Source organism: Rattus rattus, chromosome 3 (genome assembly GCF_011064425.1).
Source record: "Rattus rattus isolate New Zealand chromosome 3, Rrattus_CSIRO_v1, whole genome shotgun sequence".
In the NCBI taxonomy this organism is placed as follows: domain Eukaryota; kingdom Metazoa; phylum Chordata; class Mammalia; order Rodentia; family Muridae; genus Rattus; species Rattus rattus.
The window spans coordinates 174,987,356-175,012,967 of record NC_046156.1 but is presented as its reverse complement, the minus strand read 5'-3'; the positions used below and the strand labels follow the sequence as shown (position 1 = coordinate 175,012,967).

The 25,612-nt window shown below is 41.5% G+C and overlaps 1 protein-coding gene across 1 annotated transcript in view; it reads right to left on the bottom strand.

The window, feature by feature from the left end:
* The window catches only part of C9 (complement C9), a 48,029-nt gene extending 22,417 nt beyond the window's left edge, over positions 1 to 25,612 (bottom strand). Inside the window, exons 1-5 of the mRNA XM_032896839.1 lie at positions 25,485 to 25,612; positions 14,537 to 14,630; positions 13,730 to 13,874; positions 13,305 to 13,452; positions 5,732 to 5,870 (exon numbers count right to left, since the gene is read on the bottom strand). Coding sequence (XP_032752730.1) covers positions 5,732 to 5,870; positions 13,305 to 13,452; positions 13,730 to 13,874; positions 14,537 to 14,630; positions 25,485 to 25,606 — 648 coding nt within the window. The 5' untranslated portion in view covers positions 25,607 to 25,612. The remainder of the gene's footprint in view (positions 1 to 5,731; positions 5,871 to 13,304; positions 13,453 to 13,729; positions 13,875 to 14,536; positions 14,631 to 25,484) is intronic.

Sequence of the window (25,612 nt, the reverse complement as noted above, 5' to 3'; positions counted from 1 at the left end):
ACCTTGATGCCCACTGATTGAAAGGAAGGACGCACCCCATGTAAATGGAAACCAAAACAGATCAGAGGCAGCCAAGCATGTATCAGATGAAATAGAGTTTAAGTAATGAACTATACAAAGGGATAAAAAAAAGCCACTGTAGAGTGACAAAATCATTAATCCTTCAGCAAGATCCTCCAATTGCACATGTGTATGTGAACCTAAAAATAGAAAGCAAATGTTGGCTTGGTTTGAAATCTCCATTTCTCTTCCCTTTTTACACATTTTTTCTGGGCGGTTTCAGGTCCCTTTGAGAATTCAGTGATCATATAAGCAAAGACCACTTTCTGGCACTCTCTTTGCCTTTACCTTGATCCTATCTACTCCTTGTATGACAGCTATGTACATATCATAGAAAACCCTGAACTCAAAATTATCAAAAGTCAGTTGTTCTCTTAGAACTCATCGCTACTTTAAAAGCGTTCTCATATGTCCAACTGTCAAATCTCTTCTGATCTTGCACTATTCACTGAAGAAGGATCTTCTGATTTCCTGTCTCCATACACTTTATTTACTAGGCATGGTTGCAGTATTTTACAATTATTAGCACATTTAGTCCCTCCAAATGTCTGGGATTACCTTAGTCTACATGATACCATGAGATTTAAGACGAGTTGCCTGCTAAGTGAAGGCATTTATCAAATTCCAGCCAGGAAGTCTGAATTTAGAGTTAGGCATTCATCCCTACTCTCTCTTCAGTTTATTACAATGATCTTAACGCTGACACGTGCTGGGTCTCATCTCCTCTGTCCACAGTCTGTGCGCATTGCAGATCCAGTGTCTGTCGCTATCTCCTGGGACTCCATCTTTCCATTGTCACAGGCGGTGGTCATCTCCCTCTGAAACTCGTCTTCATAAAATTCAAACACCTAAAGTGACACTCTGACTATTGTTCTCTGTGGCTTCTTCATCTCCGGCACTAATTAAACCCAACATACTCAAAATGGCCTGAATTCCTTCATGATTTGACCCTGCTTCTAACTCCAACTTGTAACTCATGGGAGTTAATTTATAAATCATGATTCTTATTACAACAACTCTTATAGGGAAAGTCTACCTATTTATTTCTTGGGAAATATCAATATAAAACACAGAAATAGATATGTGTACAGTAACCTAATCATAGACAGTAGAAAGACTAATTGAAATGTTCATCAACCCTGTTTTCATGTTGCCGTTACCTATAAGAACAATTTGTCATTTAGTGAGTGTCCATTTGAATAAAGTTAAAGATGTCAGCTTTTTAAAAAATAACAATACACATGTATATATTTAATTATTCTTTCAAGGAGCAAGTATTTAATATAGTATGTGATGTGAGCTATTCAGAATTCTGTGGTTAATGGAAGATTAGCATACCAACCAGCAAGGAGAGTTTATGATATGATATGATATGATATGATATGATATGATATGATATGATATGACAAAAACAAACTCCCAAACAGAGAGGCAAACAAAAGCATACTGCAGTTATTTCACTGACAGACATCTGAAAGACAGGGTGTTTTAATAAAATAGGAGGAGGACCAGCAATCAAAACTCAAATAAGAATGACCTTCTACTCCTGCCAAAGAAAGTAACTGTAATTTTGATGGCCGTAGTGATGGCTTAACTTACCAGTTAAGCAGCAGAATGGAATGACTGAGTTTGGTATGGAGCTGCACGGAGCTATAAGTCAATCAGATTACTGTTAGTCTCATTCTCTCAGAGAGATACCTTTAACTACATGATGATTTGTGGTTCATCATTCTATTATCCATTTGTATGAAGAAACTTTTCACTGGCACTTTTACCAGCTTTCTATCCATATTTTATTTGGAGCTGCTCTCCAATCCTCTCAAATTGAGAAAAACTAGAGGCTGAGAGCTAGTCAGACTATCAATACTTCCTTAGATACATCGATAGTATTTTAGATGATAAAAGTCCGAGACAATGACGGTGGGGATGGACAATATTAAGCTAGCATTGTAACTTTACAACTCTGTGATTGACCAGCAACCATGGACTTTGAAATGGGCCTTTAAAGGAAGTCCTGGAAATGCAGTTAGGATTTAAGCTCAGTGATAAGGTAAGATACTTCTTCCATTGTGCAATTGAGAGCCATGCCCAGTGTCACTGTTTGATGTGTTGACCGTGTGACAACGGCAGACAATGGGAGCCAGTTATCTAGTTCAAAGGAAAAGATGAGATAGAAACAGCATTTGTAGCCATCAGAATGACACAGGCACTGAGCTTCCAGGAAGTAAAGGCACCAAACTCTCAGGGAGAGTGTGAAACAGCTCGCCGAAGCAAACAGACAATCTGGCAACACCTAGAGGAAAAGACTGTCCTGAACAAAGACAGCTCCAAAGAAAATTGAGCTGGATTAGAGCAGGGCTTGGAGATGACGGCAGTAAGGTGGCAGATACCTTCAACCAGGATTTCCAATGGTTCAGGGATGAAAGGGGTGGTTAGAACCTGAAGGTACTTCGTCAACCTTTGTTTACATCCTAAGTCTTACGTGTCCAAAGGGACCCAGGTTTAAGCAGTACAATAAAACCGCAAAACCCGATTTGGGTTTCCAAGTATTCATTTCAATTACAAAGAGAGAGCCAAGGAAAAGCAGGTTGAAAAGGATCTGTTTCGTAACTATAATATTTCACTGTCTTCATTTTTACATGCCTCGGTTGTTTATTCCTTCTGAGTTATGAAAGTGGTCACTAGTCACCATCAATCTCTTATGTAACCACTAATGAAGTTCCTAGCCTTGGCTAAGTCATTCACTAATTGTGCTCTAAAAATAACCCAAACCAGTGTGCTTGGTATGGGCCAATAACCCTTAGAGAGATTTACAAATCTAGATACCTTGCTAGCCATGAGGGATGCAATGTTATTTCTGTTTTCCATATGAGGAAACTGAGTCACATAATAAGTACTTTTCCAAAGATCTCATAGCTTCTGGCTGAGGTAGGGATCCTACCTATGAGGGATGGGTTTTAAGCCACAGAAAATTTGAAACAAGAAACATCAAGTAAGGGAGATGAATAAGGGTAAGATATCACGACAGGCCAATATAATGCTTTCGAATGACAAAAGGCAATATCCTATTGTTAATTAGTAACCCAAAAAGGTTGAAAAGTAGCCCGTGTTAGTTAGTAAGATGGGTCAATGGGTGATCGTGTTTGCTACCAAGGCTGATGACTCAGATCCCAACCTTGGGACCCACATGGTAGAAAGATACAGCTGACCCTTGCAAGGGGTCCTCTGACTCCACATGAACTTCATGGTGTGTGTGTGTGTGTGTGTGTGTGTGTGTGTGTGTGTGTGTGTGTGTGTACCACCACTCACAATAGTAATGAAAATTAATTCATCAGGCACAAATCTGTGAGTACTCATTGTACCCAGACAGTTGGTAATAGGCAATAAGAAAGTGTATTTAACATGGGTTTTGCACTGACACACAAAATGTGACAAATGACTTATTTTACCCAGTATTTGAAATTAAAGAAAAAGCCCTTTGTAAGTTAGAATAGAGATTTCTACTCACAGGACTCATGTGTAATATGACAAGCTTGGCTATTTATTTTCCAAGACTGTAAAAGATTTGTCTAAGGTGGCCACCAGCACCCACTGGACCAAGGTGACATAGGTGCTTAGCAAGGTCTCAACTCAAACAGCTCTCTTCCCCGATTGGTATCAAATAAGAACTCAAGTCTACATTCCTGCCGACTTTTTTAATAAGCTTGATGGAAAAACTCATTTGGAGGCACTAATCCCACCCGAACTAATAAAAATGATTTATAGATTTCATTTATTCCACATTGTGTGAACATAGATTAGTCTTGCGACCGAAAGCTTAAGTGTTTGATTATGAGATACTGTTCCAAATATCCCAGGAGTGTAAGTTATATACAGGGGAGAAATTGTGTCTTTCTCCTAGAGTCTAAAACATACTGAAATGTTGAACCTATGTCTTTTTAGATGTAGAAAAGGGGGAACCAGTGTGTTTACTCTCCTAATATAGGTTGATAATTAATCCTGATTGGCCACCCAGCCTTACCATTTTGTATTATAAATTTTACCTGTACATAGGAGCTACAAAGCTGTCCAACAAAGCTACGTTAATTATCATGCAATCACTGTGATCAGAATATCTGACCCACGCATAAGAGTTTCGGCTCATTTTGGCTCACTGTATCTGACATTGCAATGGGTACATCAGGAATACAGTGTGTACGTAATGGTGAGAAGTATACAATGAAGTCACGTGAACAGCTCTGACCATCACAGTGGGAGCATTATCTGGCAGCTTGTTCACATTGAAGAGGCAAAAACCAGAGACATTTAGACTGGAGCTAGGGTTGAGATAAATCTCACCTACTGACCTACTTTCTCCAGGCAGGCTTCAAGCCATAAAGGCTACACAATTTCTCAAAACAGTACCCAGTATTCTGCGCACCCAGTATTCAAACATAGATGACCATAAGATGGTCCATGGAGGCCATCTTACATATTTTGCTCCCAGAGGCTGACGGTAGTGAAGAAACTATTAAGTCAAGATTTAAGCATCGAAAGCAAAATAAGACACTGTGTCTGTCAACTTCCACATATCAACAATGACTAAAGGTACCATGATTTTTATATTCCACTTAGAAAAGTACTTAAAAAATGTTGCTATCAGACATTAGTGGCTCATGCTTTTAATCACAACACCTCAGAGGCAGAGGCAAACAGATCTCTGTGGGTTTGAGGCAAGCCTGGTCTACGTAGTGAGTTCTAGTCCAGACAAGTCTGTATAGCAAGACACTGACTCAAAACTAAAATCATTTATGTTGAGTGTGTGTGTGTGTGTGTAAGTTGGGTAACAATTTGGGTGAATCTGTTTCCTTATTCTACCACGTGTGTCTCAAGGATAAAACTTAGATCTCCAGGTTTGGTAACAAGTGTTTTCCAGCTGAACCATCTCACTGGCTCAGAAAAGTCTGCTTTTAGACAGACAGTTGGCTCTCACTCACAAAACTTTGTGCTTAAGTGAAGCAAACATGAGAAACGGATGCTTTACTCCAAATTTACAGGTGCAAAAATGACGGCGTGGTCGCTTGTGAGCAAAGTGCCGACCTAGTCTAGAGAGGAGTCTTCAACGTCGACGTGCAAGCAGGACAACATCATGCTGGGATGGGTAGGGATTAATTTACAATGACGTTGTTTTCCAAACAATGCTAGTTACACTTGTATAAAAGTGTGCATGTTTTTGTCACTTGGTGGGAGTAACATCAGCAGAGAGAACTTTCTAGAAACTGAGGAAAGAGGACAAAAGTGGTCTTCTTCAAGGAACAGCTGGTGTGGAAAGAATTTGATCATTTTTGACCACGTAAAATTTTATTTTATCCTAATTTATTTTTAGTCATTTCGGCACCCCAGTGACTCTTTTTTTAAATAGAATATAGGTATTTTTCCAAAGCTTTCTTACCAGGTGTATGTTGTTTAGACTGCTGCGTGTTTCTGAAGAGGTCTAAGATAGTATCTCTCCTTTAAGCCATGTTCACTTTAAATTCTTTTTATTTTCCCCCTTGGATTTTTTTTCTTTTATTTACATTTCAAATGTTATCCCCTTTCCCAGTTTCATGGAACCTTTCACTGAATCTACTATTAAACATATCAAAGCATCTTTCATCTAAAACAAGCCATGTTTTCTCCTGAGGTGACTTACTTCATAGGCCAGAAATGCTACGTTCCAAGGTTTGCGATAGTATGTCAAAGTGTTTCCGTCCCGTACCCGGTCACAGAGTCCATTGTAGAACTCATTGTCAAAAGGCGTGCCCAGGGGATCCATCCCTAAGATGTTGATCCTGAGAAGAAGCAGAATGGGGTCATATGGGTAAATACCATTGTTAATGCAGGGCAGTCTCCTGGGGCGGGAGAGTAAGACAGCTTCGGTTCATGTCGCTGTCATTGAACACGTGTGGGGTTTAATCAGGAACAGAAGCAGGGTGTAGGGGGTAAGGGGTGTTTGCTTCGGCTCAGTGTCTTGGCAGAAAGCTTGCCTTAGGAGGGTCTTGTAAACTCTTTGGCATCTAGGGCACTGTTAGAGCACAGAAAAGAAAGGCAGTAAGTAGCACACAGGGGACCCTTTGGCTCCCGGAGTCTTAGTTCTAAGGCTGTACCTCTTACCTCACGTTCCTGAGTGAACCGAAGGCCAGTGCTGTAACACCAACTATTTAAATTATTTGAGAGCAGAACTATCCCGGCGGGGGGGAGGGGCAGTATAATTATATGTGTGTAATTTTTCATCTATGAATCAACATCGGGGCTGTTTCTTTCTCTCCCTATTCTCTGCATACTTAAGCCTTCCTCAAGCTGTCTCACTGTTGTCAAAAATCTCACCCCTCCCTCCAGGATTGTGTTATTCCTGCTGGACTTTCCAAGATGAACATAAACAAAACAAGACAAAACAAACTTAGCCCACAGGAAGGTATTCTCAAAAGTTCTATACAACGCCCCCAGCAGGAATATTTTTATCTAGCGTTAATTCACAGTCAGAAATATCCTTTAGCTGTAAAACAAAAGTTACATTGGATTTCTAGGCTTACAGTTCCTGCACTTAGCTCTTTGGAAATTCACCGTTGCCAGTCTTGGGAGTGCAGTCTTTGCTAGGTAGGCGGTATAGAACAACAGGTGACTCTAAGCCCCAGATGCCAACATGGAAATTTGTTCCACACACCTATAATTCCAGAAGCACAACTTTGTCCATTGTTCTAGATCACACACCTAACTCCAATTAATGGGATTATGGTATGTATGTATATTGGTTTCAAGAGCAATTTATCGGCTTGTGGATGGCTTACCATAAGTGTTCGGCTGATGCAAAACGAAAAAAAAATGGAATATTACCAATGGGTACATTAAAAAAAATTTTTAAAGATTTATTTATTCTATGTATATGAGTACACTGCAGCTGTCTTCAGACACACACACCAGAAGTGTGCATGGGATTCCTTTACAGATGGTTGTGAACCACCATGCGGTTACTGGGGAATTGAACTCAGGACCTCTGGAAGAGGGGTTAGTGCTCTTAACCACTGAGCCATCTCTCCAGCCCAAAAATTCAAAATTTTAACTCAATATGAAGCTACGAAGAAAGCGACATCGTGTCTCTGTAATGGAAGGGCAGTGAAGGGACTTATTTGTGAAGGTTGAGTTACAGCTAAAATTAACCCACTGTTTAACCTGCCCAAAAGACCTCTCTTCAAATGCTAAGGTTCTGAAATTCTAATACAGAGCTGAAACTTTCAAACAAGCTACAGAGATATCACAGCTGCTTTATTTTCCTTAACATTGTATCATTTGTTTGTGTTCTACTTTTCCCCTCGCCGATCCAGGCATCTGTAAACCTCTCCATGGCCTCATGTGAGGCTTTAGGTACAAACATGTCAGTGGCTTTGGTGACCAGCATGTTGTGGAAAGTAATCTCTGGACAGGAAGAAGCCTCACGTGTTTGTCTTCTTGCTCTCCTTCATTTATGTGTTCACCTTGAGACTGGCTTCTTCTGATGGTAGCTGCTTCTCCTCTTTAGCTTGGCTACTCCTGCAGCCCCGGCATTTTAGCAAACACAGTGGAAAACAGTGTCGAGCCTGTCACTGCCGCTCAGAAGCAGAGCCGCCTGTCAAGTCCTGTCCTGTGAGTGACAGCTTCTTGTCTTCATTCACTGAAGGCTTGGATGCCGTTCTTCCACTTTGAAGTCATGCAGCGGTGGAAAGAATGGATAATGGGTTTCTTTCTTCAACAGAACCTCGGCTCCCTGTTATGTGATTGTGAGCACTGCCTTGCCATGCGCCTGCATTAAAGTGAACCATGAAACAAGCTTCCGTTTTAAAGATTAATGTTTGGGTGGCTAATTACTACATCTATGAGTTTATAGTAATCATGGGGTGATATGAATACAGTTAATACATAACTGGCTTTCACAAAAGTTGCTTGGAAGTTGGGGGCTTGGGCATATAATTACAAATTTAAAATTAGTTTGGGAAGAGTGTACTGTGTTAAGTAAGTAGTGCAAATGAGTGGTGTATAAGGCCTGTGTTAAACGAGGAAGAGATCATCATAGGGAGATGGTAAAAAGGAGTTTAAGAAGAAAGGTTTAGTTTTTTTTTTTTTTTTTTTTTTTTTTTTTTTTTAGTTTAAGGAAGAGGGGCTTAAAGTTTTTACATAGCTACTTTGTTTTACTCATAAGTACACTGTCTTTGTCTTCAGACTCACCAGAAGAGGGCACCAGATCCCATTATAGAAGATTGTGAGTCACCATGTGGTTGCTGGGAATTGAACTCAGGACCTCTGGAAGAGCAGTCGGTGCTCTTAACCACTGAGCCATCTCTCCAGCCCCTGGTTTGTGTTTTGATGGACATCCATGCTGGGATTGTGCTGGAAGCAGAGGAGGAATGATGTGGGCAAGGTACAGCATGGGGCACACTTTAGGGGTAGTGATCTTTACCTGTGTACCTTCTAAAGGAACTCCATTAGCTCTGCCTTCTTAGACCTTTCTTAGTGAGGCGCCCATTATTTTTTATCCTAAGCTTAAATAGTTTCATGGGATATAATTTTCCATCAGGCTTTGGATAGTTACTAAAATATAATTACCGTTCTACACTGCAGACTAAATCTATTGTATATGAATGGCACAGGGACGGTGCATATCATCCTCTCATAGAGCTTTAACTTAATATAAAGCCCAATGCAATTTATGTTGAGTAATCCTGTTGATTGCCTTTTCATGCTTTGCTGTACCAAAAGATGCTGTTTGAATATTTCAAGCATCAGGTATCTCTCGAGCACGAAGAGTAAGCATTAAAACTCATTAGAAGCAAAATCTAGCGTATGAGTGTGCTAGATTTTTAAGTCATTGCCAAATCAAGTAAAGTTGTGTTAGAGAAACCGTCCCAGTGAAATGCATTGAGCTTCTTTTCAAATGAATAGATACATGAATGAGCCCTGAGCTCAGAAGATGCGGGGCTCAGTATCACTGTTACTTTTACTTCCTGTTCTGTGGATGCAAATGATGACAAATTTATTCGCACAAGGAGATACTATAGGCATTTCGTTATAGGAATGCCACGCAACTATTTGGCCTTACCTATAAAAGATTGCATGCATAATAGTCTATTATAAAAACTATTTATAGTCCATTAACTAATGATTGGTTAGAATTATTAAGAAATGGAGGCTGCTTCATTCCTAAGGCATCCGAGTCTAATGAGCCTTAAGGTCTAGGACTGGATTTTGGGTTTTCTGCCATGCAGTGTTAGAGAGGGGGATGGGAGGTTATTTGGCCTTTGGAAGCCAGATAATGGGTATGGGAAAGCTGCTAGGGGCCTAGAGGCATGGATCACAGTTGGTCGAGTGTTTGCTTTACATAAAGGAAGCCATGCGTTCAGTCCCCAGCACTACATACACCCTGGTACAGTGGCACAAACTGGTGATCCTAAGCCACATAGCAAGTTCCTGTCTTAAAAAAAGATAATGCTGAATTAAAAAAAGAAAGATGTGAGGAAGGATAAAGCAGCTACAGACTTTCACTTACCAATTATATACATACATATATATCAACTATGTATGGGGGCTGAGTCTTACTGTTAGTTCAGTTACATAATTAACAGTTGAGGAAACCTTACCCTAAAGCTTGCTTGACACTGCCCTGGAAGGAAGGTTCTTGTGTTCCCTTTGCTATCCATAGTCTAGTTTGAAGGATATTGTTTCACAGAAAGGCACATTGACCAGTTGGCCGGATCCAGCTGAAGAGCTACAGAAGCCAATAAACTCGAAAGCATTACTAAGGAAGAAATGTTTCAAAAACCTTTGACTTGATTCCACTCCTACAGAGACAGCCAGTCTAGCCTAAAATGAGCCAATATTTTTTCTGCCAAGAAACATGAAAAGTGCTCATGAATAGAAAAGTCATCACCTGGGAAATTTTAAGAAAAAAGAAAACGTGTCCTTTGGCAGTGTTTAGAGATGGCTGCTTCCACAGCTGCCCCAGAACCGCAGGCAGCTCCAATTCACCAGGTGAACTGACAAGAAAGCCCTCTTCACAGAAGTGGAGTTGCACTTAGATCACACACACGAAAGTAATTCCTTACATATTGTACATCAGTTACAGCTGGTTTTAATTTGTGCTTTTTCAATGAATGCAAGATGGGTTGGAGGACTTCCCTTAACATTTGTGGAGGATCTCAGAGGCCTATAAGACAGAAGTCTGAAACATTTGTAATACAATGGGATTCTGCCAAAGTAGCAACTTAAATGAAAGAGTCCTTCAAACAGATAACGATGAATTAATTACATCAAGTCCCTAGGACTTGCCCATACGGAGAGTCTGAGTGTAGGAAATGGTCGATTGGATCCACTGAGGTTTCCCAGACAGAAATGTGGAGTTCTAAGCATGCTGCTCCCGTAGGCTTCTTTATTCCTGTGGTTGTCTCAATACAGGCTCAGGGATTTGAACACTTGAACCTCAGTTATGGTGCAGTTTGGGAAGGATTAGGGGGGTTCAGCCTTATGGGAGGAAGTACATTACTAGGGTCAGGCTTTGAGATTATATAGCCTTTCCCTATCTCCAGTTCTCTGTCTCTGTGTTTCTTTCACGAGGTGGATGGCATAATCTCTCAGTTTCCTGCTTCTCCCACCATGGCTGCCTGGAGCTATGTCTTCTTACCATGACGCTTACCTCTCAGGAACTGTAAGCACAAATGAATTCTTCCTTTCCTAAATTGCTCTGGTCTTAGTATTTTGTCATAGCATCAGAGAAGTAACCAATACAATCCCCATTGCCTTCACTCCACATGGAGTCCAAAGCCATGTGAGACTAGTGAAGGTTTATTATAAATACCCAAAATTCATAGAATTGAAGTTAATAATCATATAACAAAATATATTATCTTAAAATTTTTAGATTTTAATGCCTGATTAGCTGATTCTAAGTATTTTTCTGTTTATATCTATACTCTATCTGCTACACACACATATGGAAGAGAGACAGAGACAGACAGACAGACATAGACAGAGAAATGGGGTCTTGCTGTGTAGTCAAAGCTACCTTTGAACCCATGACCCTCATGCCTCAGTCTTTCAAGTATTGAATTTATAGACATAAAAATGAATAGCTACTTAAGGAATTGTACTTCTTATTACATTTATTTGTTTAGTCTGTGTGCACATGTAGGTGGGATGCAGCTGTCATGGAGCAAATGTGGAGATCAGAGGACAACCCATAGAAGTGGAGCTCCTACAATGACAAACCTAGAATGTCAGCCTCAGTGGCGAGGGCTCTTACCCACTGAGCCATCTCACCAGCCCATGAACTATCATTTTTGCAATCTTAGTTTTTATAGGTTTTACTTTGCAGACAGGGCATTGACTTTAGGGCTATGAAGCAGAGTAGAGAATAGTAGGGATGGGTGTGGTGAGAAGGAGAAGGGTAAAGCATAGTGCTTAGGAAAATACATTTTATGTGACACAGAGAAACTTGGCTCTAGTTCTCCAAAACACTCCCCAAATGGCTTAAATTATTTTATTTAGTTCTTATGCACAAAATGAATATAAAATGATCCTCTGACAAGGTCACAGGATTATTACAACGATCTGTAGAGCTGGAATGTACAAAGGGATTATGAAAAATTCAAGGCATTATGCAAATGACAGTGGTAGCTTTTAGAAAGACTAAATTTGCTATGGGTTTTTGCTTGTCATTATGGGAATTCAATAAAAACTGTTGATGGACAGATTCTGAAAGGACCCACCTCATTTTCCATGTCTGCAGCAAATCTTTCCCATAGCTGGGCCCCTCCCTCAGCCTTGATGGCTCAGTCTCATGATTTTCCCCAGCACCACCCCTGACTGTATTAAAGTATGAGGTCCTAAGGGTCCTTTGCCAGTTCTCTAGGATGCTTCCTTAGGAAACTTGCCTGCAAATGCCAACTTACACATTTTTCTTTTCCCTGAACAAAGGAAACCAATAGATTATGAATGACTGGTTTTTTTTCTTCAGTTAAGCAGGCCAACATTTCTGTATTCTTTTCCCCTTAGACAACTATAAATTTGCATTGAGTGAGAATAAATAACATATGTGATTCCCTGTTTCAAGTTCTTTCATTGAGATTAGAGATAAAACTTTTTCTCCCCTGAGAAAAGATGCAGAAGGGGTTTAGGATAATTTAAGCCCGTGGTGATCTGGTTAGAAGGGTTTTGGACAACTCTTTACTGTTATCTGCCATTTACTAAGATTTCTGGCCTAAGACTGTCCATTTGATTCACAAACACGGCTTTTAAGCTAAGGGCCAAAGGCACTGTGGGTAATATTTGAAAGCCATTTGGGTAAGATTTTATGAAGTAAAGAAATGGTGTGTGAAACATTTATCTTGTGCTTGATGCTTGATATCCTGGAATTTTGTTCTTACGTTCATTAAATGGATGTTTCCTCTGACCTCAGAGAGAAGACATCTTTACTTTCAGCCAAATACAATATGGAGGAACCAGTCCTCAGTGCAGAACTTTTTGACCTCAGCACCACTGTCAATGTGGGACTGTCCCTAGAATGCCTTGAAACTGGAATGGACGAGAACTGGACCTCAGATCTGTCACCTTCCCAATTCCTGGAGCACAGATGTCCACAGAATCCTCTCTGCTCTATATAGTCCTACATCCTAAACTCCTAGACCTATTTTAGATCTCACAGCCCAGAGCCCCTTCATTTTGTGTGGAGAACAAGTTGCCTGTCAACTCTCTACAATGGAGCCTCAAACCCTATTACCCACGGGCATCATAACTTAGTCTTTGATCCCATTTCTTCTAGCCCAACTCTTTAATGCTTGAACTTCCCTAGAACTTATATTTATGTATCAGTTCAAGAAACATTCCAATGAAAGTTAGCCATGCTGGGAATTTTGATGCTTCAGTGGACTTGGCATACCTGCCGTGAGTCATTTAATTCTAAATGTTGACATGTCATGTCTGTCACTGTGGTCTTCCTGATGTTTGTACATGAGGTGCACCATCTCTTATTCACCGACAGTGAAACTCATCCAACAGACCTCTACTGAGGCCAGAGGGTATCCTTACACACTAACTAAATATTCTGGGGGCCTCAAATGTCACCCCAAGGCCAACCAAAGAATACAGAAGAAAGTATCAGCTGTATGGTTTGTATAAGCCTTTCTGTGGTAGCTTCCTTTTGACAAATGAATTGGAGACCCTTTCCATCCTTTTCACGTGAAAGACCCAAGCGAGATACAAACCCATAGCCTGCTGTTCGTCCCAGTTCTGATTCTTCTACCACTCGGTCACGGCACGGGAGGCGTGGGTCACTTTCACAGTCACTCTCATCAGAAAAATCTCCACAGTCGTTGTCACCATTACATAGAAGTTTCCTCTTTATGCACCTGCCTGCAGTCAAAATCAAGGAACATGCTGTGTGTAATGCTAAATTTCCTCTTTTGCTGAAGTCAGCATGGGCACATTAGCTTTGGAAGTGAGTAGCTAGAAAGACTTGACTTCGTTCCATAGATGACATAGCTAGCCCTTGTTATACAACTGACATAGCTAGCCCTTGTTGAGGAGCCATTGCACTTGGAAATATGTCTACCTATGAACATATGCTAGTGTGTTTTCACTCACAAGTGTAGACAGAGGTCCAGAGAGAGCACCTGCAGCCTCAGCTTACCTGTTTCACACTGAAAGTCATTCCCACAGTTTTCCTGTACCTCTTCGCACTCCTGAGTGGGTTCACAATGTTGTCTGTCTCCCAAAGCATCAGTACAGCTTTTCCCCTGAAACTGTCCGAAGGCTACAATGCTTCTTGAGCGAAACTGTAAACAAAGAGACAAACAAACAAACAAACAAAAATAAAAGCAGCTGAAAATATTCTATTTCCTAATGAAAAGGTGGATTGCGGTCTAAAACAGTGGTTCTCAATCTTCCCGAAGCTATGATCCTTTAACCTAGTTCTGCATGTCGTGGTAACCGCCAAGCATAATTATCTTCATTGCTACTTCATAACTAATTTTGCTGCTATGATGAGCTGTCGTGTAAATATCGGTGTTTTCTGATGGTCTCAGGTGACTCCTATGAAGGGGTCATACAACCCCACAGGGATCATGACCCACAGGTGAAGAACCACTGGAATAAAGCCATACACACACACACACACACACACACACACACACACACACACACACACACACACCACTGCACCCCTTACACCCAAATGACTTTAAGCTTTAAGAGAGAGATGGAAGGCACTGTCTTTGACCTTGCTTAATAGTAGTGCTCTGCCTTCTAGATTGTGGAGTAAAGTATCAACACTTACCCAGTCTCCTGTGCAACATGCAGCTCACTTGGTCAGGTTCAATTCATTCGTTACCTCTTTCTGGACTGGAATTTGCTCCTGGGGGTCCCTACCTCACAGCCATTTCCCTGAAGGGACCAGTTTTCAATTGAGGACCTAGGTTGGACGGATTCAAATACTTACCCTTTGTTTGAGGCAAGGATCACACTGTGACCACTGACTCCATGTGCTCATTCTGCAGTCTATTGGTAGGAGGGAGTCTGCTGATGGCTCGTCCCTATAACGGAGATTAAAAAGTATCAGTTTAAAATGACCGTCACGTACACCTCTTTCCCAGAAGCCTTCTAAAGTCCATAACACACACACACACACACACACACACACACACACACACACACACACAACACACGTACATAGTATGTATGATATATATGCATTTGTGTATATACATGTTTATGAATGTGTCTGTGTGCATGCATATGCACATGTGTGTGCATGCAGTTGGGGTAAGAGGTTTACAGAAGTCTTAGTCATTCTCTGCTTATTCTTTAAGACATGGTCTCTCACTGGATCTCAAGCTCCTGGATTTAGCTGGACAGGATAGCCAGCCATCTCTGGGGCTCTATCTGTTTCTATCTCCTCCTCTACCCCAGTTGACATACAGATGTACCCTACCATAACTGCCTCTAAGTAGTGGCCTGAGGATCTGAACCCAGGTCTTCGTGCATATGTTCATTTTACCAACTGATTCATCTCCCCAGCCCACCCACACTCTTTACTGTGTCTTCCATGACCCTTGGGGATATAGTGTTTTGTGTTTTCAATTCATTCTTTTGTTTAAGTCTGGCCTATCAACAACAGCAGTAATAAGCATGGCGAATGGCGGTGAAGACAGCCAAGGTTGATTCTGACAGGTATTTGACATGCACTCATCTCTTTACAAGTACGAGATGGACTCATTGGAACTGGAAATGTTCTTCCACTTTCTTTGTGCGTCTCACTTACCCCTGAGAGGCTGGGAAAGCCTGGAGTTGCCCAGTTAGTTCCCTTGCAAATTTAAGCCAGCCAGTCCAGCCATTCCTGTAGCAAACGCCTTGTAAATCAGCACCCCCACCTCCACGCCTCTGTTCAAAAATAGATGTTTTCCTGCCGCACAGTCCGCATCAAGACTTCCTCAAGATCTTTTTGAGTTTTAGCATCATGTGTTTTAGCGCTTCCAGCTTCCCTTCCATCCCTAGGCACAGTGCCTTATTTCTTAGTCTTATTTCTCAGGAATTCTAGTTCTGAACTGTGGCTGTTCCCTTGGTTCCCTTGGTGTCTCTTTTCATCAAAGCCTCATCTTGGGCACTTAACCTATTAAATGATAAGAAAGAGACAAAGCAAAACCAAACGGAAGCTATCCAACAGGAATCCTACAGATGTTTTGCATCTTTTTTGCACCAGGAGGAGGTCCAGGTAGGTTCAATCCTTCCATAAGAATGTTCTAGAGCTCAGCTCCAATTTGTAGCTGATTGGCTGGGCGTGGTTTCCGTTTTAAACTCTTCCTCATAACCATCTACCTCCAACTGTACTGTAACATATTATATTAAGTAAGCAAATAAATGAACAGACAAATCCCCCTCCCCACACTCCTCAGTTTCTGCCAGCTACGTCATCTCTCTCCCGCTCTGCATGCTAACACATTATTCTAAAGATCGCAATAAATATCTTTATGTCTCTTCTTCCCAGTAAGACTCTCATCCTTCAGCCCTCCATGCTCCTCGAGCCATTTCAAAATGAGCCTTCACTCATTTTTCCCCCTGAAATTCCTTGAAAAAGTAGCCTGCGCTCCTCCTATCTACCTTCTTACCCACCAACCATTTCCCAACTCTTGCCCATGCATTCTACGCTTGCGCCTGCCACGACTGTCACGTGACTCACGCTCCTCCCCTCAGTCCTTATCTTACCGGCTCTCGCCATCTATGAAAATTGACCACTGTTGCTTTTTAAGACAATTGTTCAGTATTTTCTTTTATCCTATTTTTAATTCCTTTGCAGTTTCATGGTTGTGCATGATGATCTGAGGTCTCCTTGGCCCTTTCCTTCCGTTCTCTCATTCTCCTTCTCTTGCAAAAACTCTTCCTCACGGTCAGTCCTTCTTTTGGGTGTGATCTACTCAGTTTAATTAAAGTTGCTTTCATTTAATTTCATGATTAATTTATTCAATGTTATTAATTTCTAATTAATTTTATTCATTGATTTAATAATTAGACCTAATTTAATTTAATGTGGGTGGAAGGTTATTTTCTGGAATGTACATAACTTATCACTGGCTACACTTCTGAAAAAAAAAAACCATAACTCTCTCTCTCCCTCAGAAGCCATTAACAGCCAACAGTCCTCCAGAGAAGGGTGCGTCCCATCCATAAAGATGTACCCAGTTTTGTTCAGGGTTTGTGCACATGTCAACAGCTATAGTGAGTTCGTGTCATGTAATATGTCCAAAACCATATTTTTGCTGGACATCTCCTCATCCTATGGCTTTTTTACATTCTTTCCTCCTTCTTCTCCAATATCCCACGATCTATGACATACATTATATAGATGTCTCTTTTAGGATCAAACATTCCACCAATTTTTCATGCACTGGGCAACCCTGGACCCCCTTTTCTCAGATCTTTTCTCTGCTATTTTAGATTGCTCCACTCTCCTCTGTAGGATCCTCCTCCTCCTCGTTAGTCTTTGAAGTGCTATGTATTCACTGAGGTGCTGTCATTAGATTCCCCTCTCCTTTCTGCCTTTCCACTCTCCTTTTCTGCCCTCCTCTCCCCTCTCAGATCCATGGTTTCCACATGTGTGCTAATGACACCCAGACAGAGATAAACGTGCTGTCCAGACATCTCTCCTGAAGTTTAAACTTTGGAATCTAATTCTCCATTCTACATCTGGACTTGGACATCTTCATGGCCCATTGACCTCAATGTTTTCCCAAATGAATTCATTATTTTCCTTTTCTTTCAGGACTGCTCTTTCATTTATGAGTTATCCTAGCCAGAAACTGGGTGTTACTTGTCTAATTCTCTATCCCCCCTCCTCATCTCTACATCTAATCGAGCATTGAAACCTGTTGTTGGCAGTCTTGTAAATGGTTTTCCAATTCATCCTTACTTCCTAATATCTTCCAGATGTTCTTCTGGTCTACACTAACATAACATCTCTTCTAGCTGACTCTGATAATTTCTTTCTGACTTAGTTTGCACACGGAATCCAGAGGGTTTTTTTAGAATTTAATGTTATCCTGCTCCTACTGAAAATTCTCTACTAGTTAGAAAGACTACATATGTGACAAGGCTTAAGTCTTCTAATACAGTGTGGAGAATCACTCCCAGAGATGTTTAAAATCCTTGGACTGTATGAATATTGTTATTTACCCAGCAAAGGACACTTTGCAGACACAATTCTTTGCTTTTTACTAGTGCCATGGGATCTTAGAAGGAGAATTGTTCAGTGAGGAATAAAGAAAAAGGATGCCAGAGAAACCCAAGGCCTAAAAAGAGGCTCTGAAAATGGAAGAGTAGAGCAATAATTACCCAAAAATCCTTTTGAAAAAGTCATAAGGGGACCCACTGCAGAAGATTCCTAAAATATATACATATATCAAAGGAGTTTAAGTGGACTTACCCTATAATAGAAAGACACTACCTCAAGTGGACATCATACACTATCAAAAAAAAAAAGCAGTCAGTACTAGAAATGGGTTATATGTTTTGAGTTATTGACCAATGGGGTTTCATAGACAGCCCCACTCAAAAAATTGCAGACTGTGGCTGAAGCACTTGGTCACTCTTCACAATTTGATAGTAAGGCTCTACTGCCAAAAAACATAACATACTTATGTGAGACAATGTGGAGAAATCTAGCTAGTACTCAACTGGTGGCTTCCTTTAGTGATTAGCATTCATATCCCTGGAAGGTATTTTGTACATAACACCAGTCTCATCAAGTAATGAACATTGTGAGCTACAGTAATGACTTGCCTGATCAGAAACATCCAGAGGCGTGATAGTGGCACAAATGGTATGGGGGGTAACCAACCACTTTTTTAAATTGGTCAATCCATCCTATCCAGGATTAGCCCTCACCTTCTGGAATTACAGTTTAAAAGTATGTAACTCATATGCAAAAACTCATAGCAGAATCTCTTTTCCAATAAGCTGAAGTATGTGTGTATGTTTTGAAGTTGCTTAGCTGAGAAATTTTCTGCTAGAAGTTCTCCATTAAGGCTTCATTGGAACAGAAGGGTCCGAACTAGCAGTGGCTGATATACTTTGTGTTCTGTAACTGACTAAACTTTATAATCTTGAGCTATTAAAGATAGTAATTTGGGGGAATTGATAGATGGTTTAATGGTTTTGAGCAGTTGTCCTTTCAGATGACCCTAGTCCAATTCCCAGCACCCAACGATGGCTTGCAACCATCTGTGATTCCACTTTTAGGGGATTGGATGCCCTCTTCTGGTCTTAGAGGTCCCCAGGCATACAGGAGGTACACAGACACATGTACAGGCAAAACAGTTCTTCCTGGAAACAAAAGGACAACACCCCCAAAGTTGTAGTAGAGATCTGATTCAATGGTATAGTGTTTTACTAGCAAGAACAAGCTTCCAAGTTCAACTTCCCAGTATCACAATAAATGAATAAATGAATGAATAAATAAATCTATTTACATCAATCACATAGATTAGCTCAATTTCTCCAGAAATGAGCTTTAGGTTTTCAAAACCATGTTTTAAAAGGCCAGTCAGATGATTCTCGTGTTCAAGTAATGTTTGAAAATACTTCTTGACAATCTGGTGGAAATCCATGCTAACTGAGAGTGTGAAATTATCATAGTGTGGGAGTGCTCATTCTGGCCACATCACCCAGACCTGAGGTTACCATTGGCTTAAATATGTCACTGAACTGGCCTATCATTGGTTTCCTAAATTACATTAGGGTTTGTCTTTTTTTACAACTCCATGATCCCTTTCAACATCTTGTTGCCTGAAACATGACAATCAGTTCCTTATCTATTCACTCATTCCTTATCTAATCATTCACTTAGGTGAACATGTTAGCATTTTGTTCCAGCATCTCCCTGAGGGTTTGACTTCTGAAACCACCCTATAGGCCGGCACTCTGAGATCTCTCAGCCGCGTGCTATGGTGCATAGTAGAGAATCATGCTTGGGAAGCCATGCCCACTGAAATACTACAAAGGGAATTATAATTTTGATTGGGTAAAACTTGATCCTGGCCAGTGACTGGGACTGCTCATCTGCCCATACACTGGTGACTAAACCTTGCTAGAGTGGTCCTGGCCTCGCTTGTGTGCTTTTGTCTATTGCTCTTTGCATTAATAACCTCATGTTGACCGTGTATGCATGTCCTCATCTCTTTCTCAACAGTTTACTTAAGGACTCCTTCCATTTTCACGGTTTAACTCACAGTTTGGACTTTGTACAAAGCACCTGATCTTTACCTTTGCCCTTCCGGACTATGATTTGAATTCATTCCTTCAAGAACACATCCTGGGGTTGGGGATTTAGCTCAGCGGTAGAGCGCTTGCCTAGGAAGCGCAAGGCCCTGGGTTCGGTCCCCAGCTCCAAAAAAAAGAACCAAAAAAAAAAAAAAGAACACATCCTATCCCCAAAGGAAGATGTTTGAAGACCACATGCTAGCCCTGGGCACAGTACTTACAACCCCTCTTTAGGTCTTAGACTTTGTGTAGTAATTTGCTTGGATCAGTCAAACAATAGAAATTTAATCCCCCCCCCAACAATTCTAGAGAAGGAAAATCTGAGAGCAGGTGAAGTGGGGCTGGTCTCTGCTGAGGTACCACTCATTGTCTTCTGGATTGTAGATTGTCATATTCGCTTCCTTGTATCTCTTTTGATTAATTATTTTTTTTATTTTTTGAAATTATAATTACATAATTTCTCCCTTCCCTTTCCTCTTTCCAAACCATCCCATGCATTCCTCCTTGCTCCCTTTTAAACTCATGGCCTCTTTTAGTAATTGTTGTTACATACATACATACGTACATACATATATACATACATGTAAATACATGTAACCTGCTCAATCTGTATAATGTTACTTGTATGTCTGTTTTCAGGGCTGACTGTTTTTGAGTAAACAATTACTGCATTCTTCCCGGGGTAAGACTATTTCTCCCACTCTCAGCATTCTCTTGTTGCATACAGATCCTTGCACAGGTTTAAGGCCACATGAGCACTCCCTCATGCTCTCCAGCATGTCTATTGGTGTCCTTGTGTAGGCAGTCATGTTGGTGAGACTTTATGGGTGCAACTTCTGATGTTCTTAAGAGACATAGTCTCTTAGCCAACTACCTGTTCCTTTTGCTCTTGCGATCTTCTCTGCCCCTGTTCTTCAATGATTCCTGACCCTGAGGTTTGGGAAATGTATTGAAGTGTCCTTTGGGACTGGACTCCCTGTATGTTCATGTAGTCTTCCTTCTGTCTGTGTTCAAATTTACTCTTTTTAAAGACACTAGTCATATCAGATAGAGCCTTGCTTTTAACCACATGTTCATGTAATGATATATTTTTTAATGCAACAAATATAGTCACATTGGTAAATACTGAGCATCAGGAGTCCAATTCAGCTTATGAACTTCAAGTGGTTTTAATAAAACAACAACAACAACAAAAAAATCTTATACTTAAACTTCAAATTAGTGTTGTTAACTTTTATTTCTCTTATGTCAAGTTTTAGACAGATCCCTGTCTGTTTATTTATAGAGGGGCAAGATTGCCACAGTGTGCACATGACGGTCAGAGGACAGCTTCTATGGCTCAGTTGTTTTCTTCTACCATTTGGTCCTGGTGAACCAATCGAGGTCTTTTGGTTTGGCATCTAGTGCTTACCCATGGTAGGCTTTATAATACTCCTTTCTAAGGTCACTTCCATGTAAGCATTTTATTTTGACTTTGAGTGATAAGTGTCACTTATTATGATTTGCTGACAGGAAATACAAATGGAGAAGGACATTGCTTATCCCAAGTTAAACTTACTGTTTCAGAATCACCCAGTTAGAACAGCTGCACTTGGTTTAGAGCCGATCGGCTCTGCTGCTTCTGTTTGCTTCCGCCCTCAACACAAATCGTCTTTGAGATAAGCTGAGCTTGCTCAGTGATTTCTGGATGAAATAGCCTTAAGATATTTGTAGACACTTTGAGATGTAGAGAGTACAATTTATTTTTTTTATACGGTGTGTCAATTGGACAACATAATTCTTGCCTGGATCTACAGCCAGCTTGCAAAGGGACATGATGCCAAATGGCACAAAAAATAAACTGAACATCGCACCAGTCCCTGGTTATTTTGTCCTCACTTTGTCAGGTGTCTGGCTACCCGAATGCATGGTAAAAGCAGGACTCTGAGGAATTAGTGGGGGGGACTAAAAGGTTATGCAAACAGAGTGTTATTGAATAAGCACACCGCATAAATATTAGGACAGGAGTCAGGTGACCTCAAATAACTCTGCCTCTCTTCCACCCTCCGAGCCCAACACTGCCTTGCCAGCCCCTCTGACTCACTCAGCAGATAATCTTCTGTAGCTTGAGGACTGCCTGTGGACAGGGCTCACCGCCTGCCTGTCATCCTGCTAAGCTATTATTAGGCAGAGCAGAGCTCTGTTTGCTGGGACGTTCTGGGCCCTCAGATGGAGTATGCCTATCAAGGACAGCCCATGTCCCAGTCTCTCAGTCTCAGCTGGGAGGGTGAGCCCCAGATCAAAGCTGTGCACACCAGCACACGGGGGACCTAACTCTGGGCCAGAAATGCATTAAAGGAGGGTCCTGTCTTCCCACCGGGAGAGAAGTTTCCAGAAAAAAAAGAAAACCACTGTAGCTGCTCACATTCAAAACAGCGTGCTTGGTCCAAGCAGGAAGGCACTTGCTGTAGGAGGAATCTTCAGCTGTGGGGAAATCTCATCTAATTGGGACTGTATGCTAAATTCACATAGTTCATGAAGATAAAAAAAAAGATAATAAAACGCCCAGAGTTAACATCTTAAGGCACATCTCTGAGTTTACAACACTTATTTTATGTCTTCTCAAGGACCTGGTATAGGAGAGCATTTACTGAGGACCTGCTACACATCAGGACCCAAAGGACCAAAGGAATATCTGAGATGATGATTTCCCCAGGACCTGTTCTCCTGGGAACTCACCTTGAGGTGAAAGTTAGAAATACTCACAATTTACTGTTGTCAAAGTCCCACTGAACCTTGTAATATCCCCCCAAAGCTACTGTAACTCCAATCCTGAACAAGGAATGGTTTGAAAGCCAAAAAAAACAAAAAAAACAAAAACAAAAAAACAAAAAAAACCACAAAAAAACAAAAAACCCCCAACCAAATAAACAACAACAACAACAAAAAACAGTGAAATCATTATATATATATATACACACACACATACACACACACACACATATATATAAACTAATACCTGATGCTGCTTATTGAATTCTTTCTACATGCCTGAGGCAGAAGCTTGAAATATGTCACACATGTGATAACTTAACATTCCCATGAAAACACTACCAGATGAATTCTGTCGTCATAAGTGTATGGACTGAACTGTGTTCCCTTGCAAAAAAGAACGATGCTCTGAGGTTCCGAGACCTGGTTGGTCCCTGAGCATGTGAATTTATTTGTAAATAGGATCTGGGTAGAGGTGATTGAGTTAAAATGGGTTTATGGAAGTAGGCCCCAGTCCAGTACACCTGGTGTCCGTGCAGAAAGGAGAAATGTGGAGCCTGGGGAGATGACTTGTAGGTAAAACGCTTGCTGTGCAACCGTGAAGACCTGAGATTGACCCCAAAATGACAGAGTGATTTTGGCTTTCTCAACATCTTGATGTCAGACCTCCAGCCTCCAGCCGGGGAAACAGATAGCTTGTTTAAAACAATTAATTTCTGAACTTTGCATTGGCAGCCACAGGAACCAACCACGATCAGTGTCTTATGGATCAGGGAACCAACGTACAGAGACTCTGAGTCGTTCATTCCAGCCTGTGCAGCTTCCAAAGGTGGTTTGACCTCAATGCTGGTAGACAATGGTGGCTTGTTGTGAGCTATGGATGTCTGAAGAAAATACATGCTCAGAAACCATTTGAAATATTGCTGCTGTGTTGTTCAAGTAAATGGTCTCATGTAGCGCCTTGTGTCTCTGAACCCTTCGTCTTAAAGGGCACAGCACAGAGCGTTCCGAGTCGGGCCGTTCTGGCACATGCTGAAGGGCATGTTTGTGGAAGTGCAGGAAGCTCAGTTAAACTGGAGAATGCAAATGCCAGGATCTGGGGCCAGCCAGGGGTCTCCCTGGCCCTGCCTGGAACATGAGTATGACCAGACCCAGGAGGTGGGAACGTCAAAGCAACTGCGGTCTTCCCACAGCCTTTCTGGTTTGAGCCTCCGTCCAGAAATTTGAGCTGTTTAATTTTTTTTTTAAAAAACACCTTAAGAGAGGGTCAGGTTAATTACAAGAATGCCAACGCTGCCTTCAGTAACAGTCTTTGCACACAGACCTTCTGAGTTAAGATAGGAAACTGAAAAGTGAAACTATTTTCTGAACAGAGAGATAATGCTTAGGTATTGTCCGCAGAGGAGGAGAGGAGATGGGAGGAGCACTCATCCCAGAGCTCTTGTGGGTCTGAGCGGATCTCTTCTGTGAGTCCTCTCCTGGAAAATGAACCACAACCCATGTTTGGTGGGTGGAGTCCAGACCAAATCGCCTCTACCTCGGCCAGAAGGCAGGCAAAGGTGGCATAAGCTGACTAGCTGAGTCAAAATAGACTTTTGTTAAACTTAGGGGAATTGGACACAGAATAAGATTAATGCAGACAGAGGAACAGTGTCCAGGCTTGTGTTGGCATCAGGGCAATTTTCTGGTCGGCCCTTAGAGAACAAGCTGAATTGGACCACATGGGTGTGCGTCTTCTCCGGTGATGTTTACATGGTAGGAAGGGACAGCCTCGAGCAGGTGTGATCTCTAGCAGTCCTGGGTGCAGTGATGTACGGGGGGGCGGGGAGGGGCGGGGGGCTTTTACTGTCTTGTGGGTTTATTTGCTGGGTGTATTTGGCATGGCGTCACACTCTGTTTTCTGTTGCTGACACAGAATGCCTGATGGGGGTGATGTGTGCAGGAGAGCATTTTACTCTCTTCACAAGTGACTACAAATCTCAAACAGCATCGCCTAGGTATCTGAGGAGAATTTCCAGGGTTGTATCATAACATGGTCACTAGAAGCAAAATGGGAAGTTTCTGCATTCAGAAGGGTCAGGTGTGTAAGGAGACTCGGGTTGGAGGGACAGCCTAGCCAGATACCTGCTAGGAGCCACTCCTGCTAGGCTTGGCCCATTCCTCAGAGACGGTCCATTTACGACTGAGGAATCCTGAGACCTTCTACTCCTTAAGGGCTACACCACCTCTTTCTGCTGCCACACAGGGGACTGAGTTTCCAGTACATGCAACCTTGGGGACACCCTTACACCATATGCAAACCATATCTTATGGGTTTTGCAACCCCAAGTAGGATCAGATAAGAAGGAAATAGAGAGGCAGTGCTGGAAGAAATCATTGAAACTGCATCCTGACAGTTCTTGGTTAGAGCAAGTAGACCCTGAGACCCAGAACACAAAACGTGGGCCACAGAATGGGATGTCACAGAAGAGAAGGCAAGACAAGTAGTTAACCTTTGCTTAATGTGGGCCAAAGGGCCACACAGCCAACAGTTAAAAAGTATTAGGTTTGAGATAAAGGACAGAAAGATTAACTACCTTTGTTGGAAACTGCTCAGCCTATAGACACTGATCAATATTGATTTGTCACAAACTGGCGACAATCTCCCCCTCCCCACCCTATTGTAAATATTTAAAGAGAATATCTTAGTATTGACATTTCAGTTCCTTCTTTAGAACGAAGTTCCAGAAGCATGAATACACTTGTTTAGAAAGTTTAAATCCTGAGGGTTTTATACATCACTGTTTAGCTTAACCTTTATTGTCCCTACTTTGCTATTAAGCCCTGGACCCTGAGACAGCAGATTCCACAGTAGAATTCCAGAGATAGACAAGTCACAGACTCACCGGGGAGTGGGCTCTGGGGCCTGTGCATTGATCTCCAAGGCAAAGATTGCAATGGTTAGGGTGATGGTCACGCCTGAGGCCATGCCGCTCCTCCTAGGCAGCCCTGGAGTCGCGAGAAGCATTTCTTT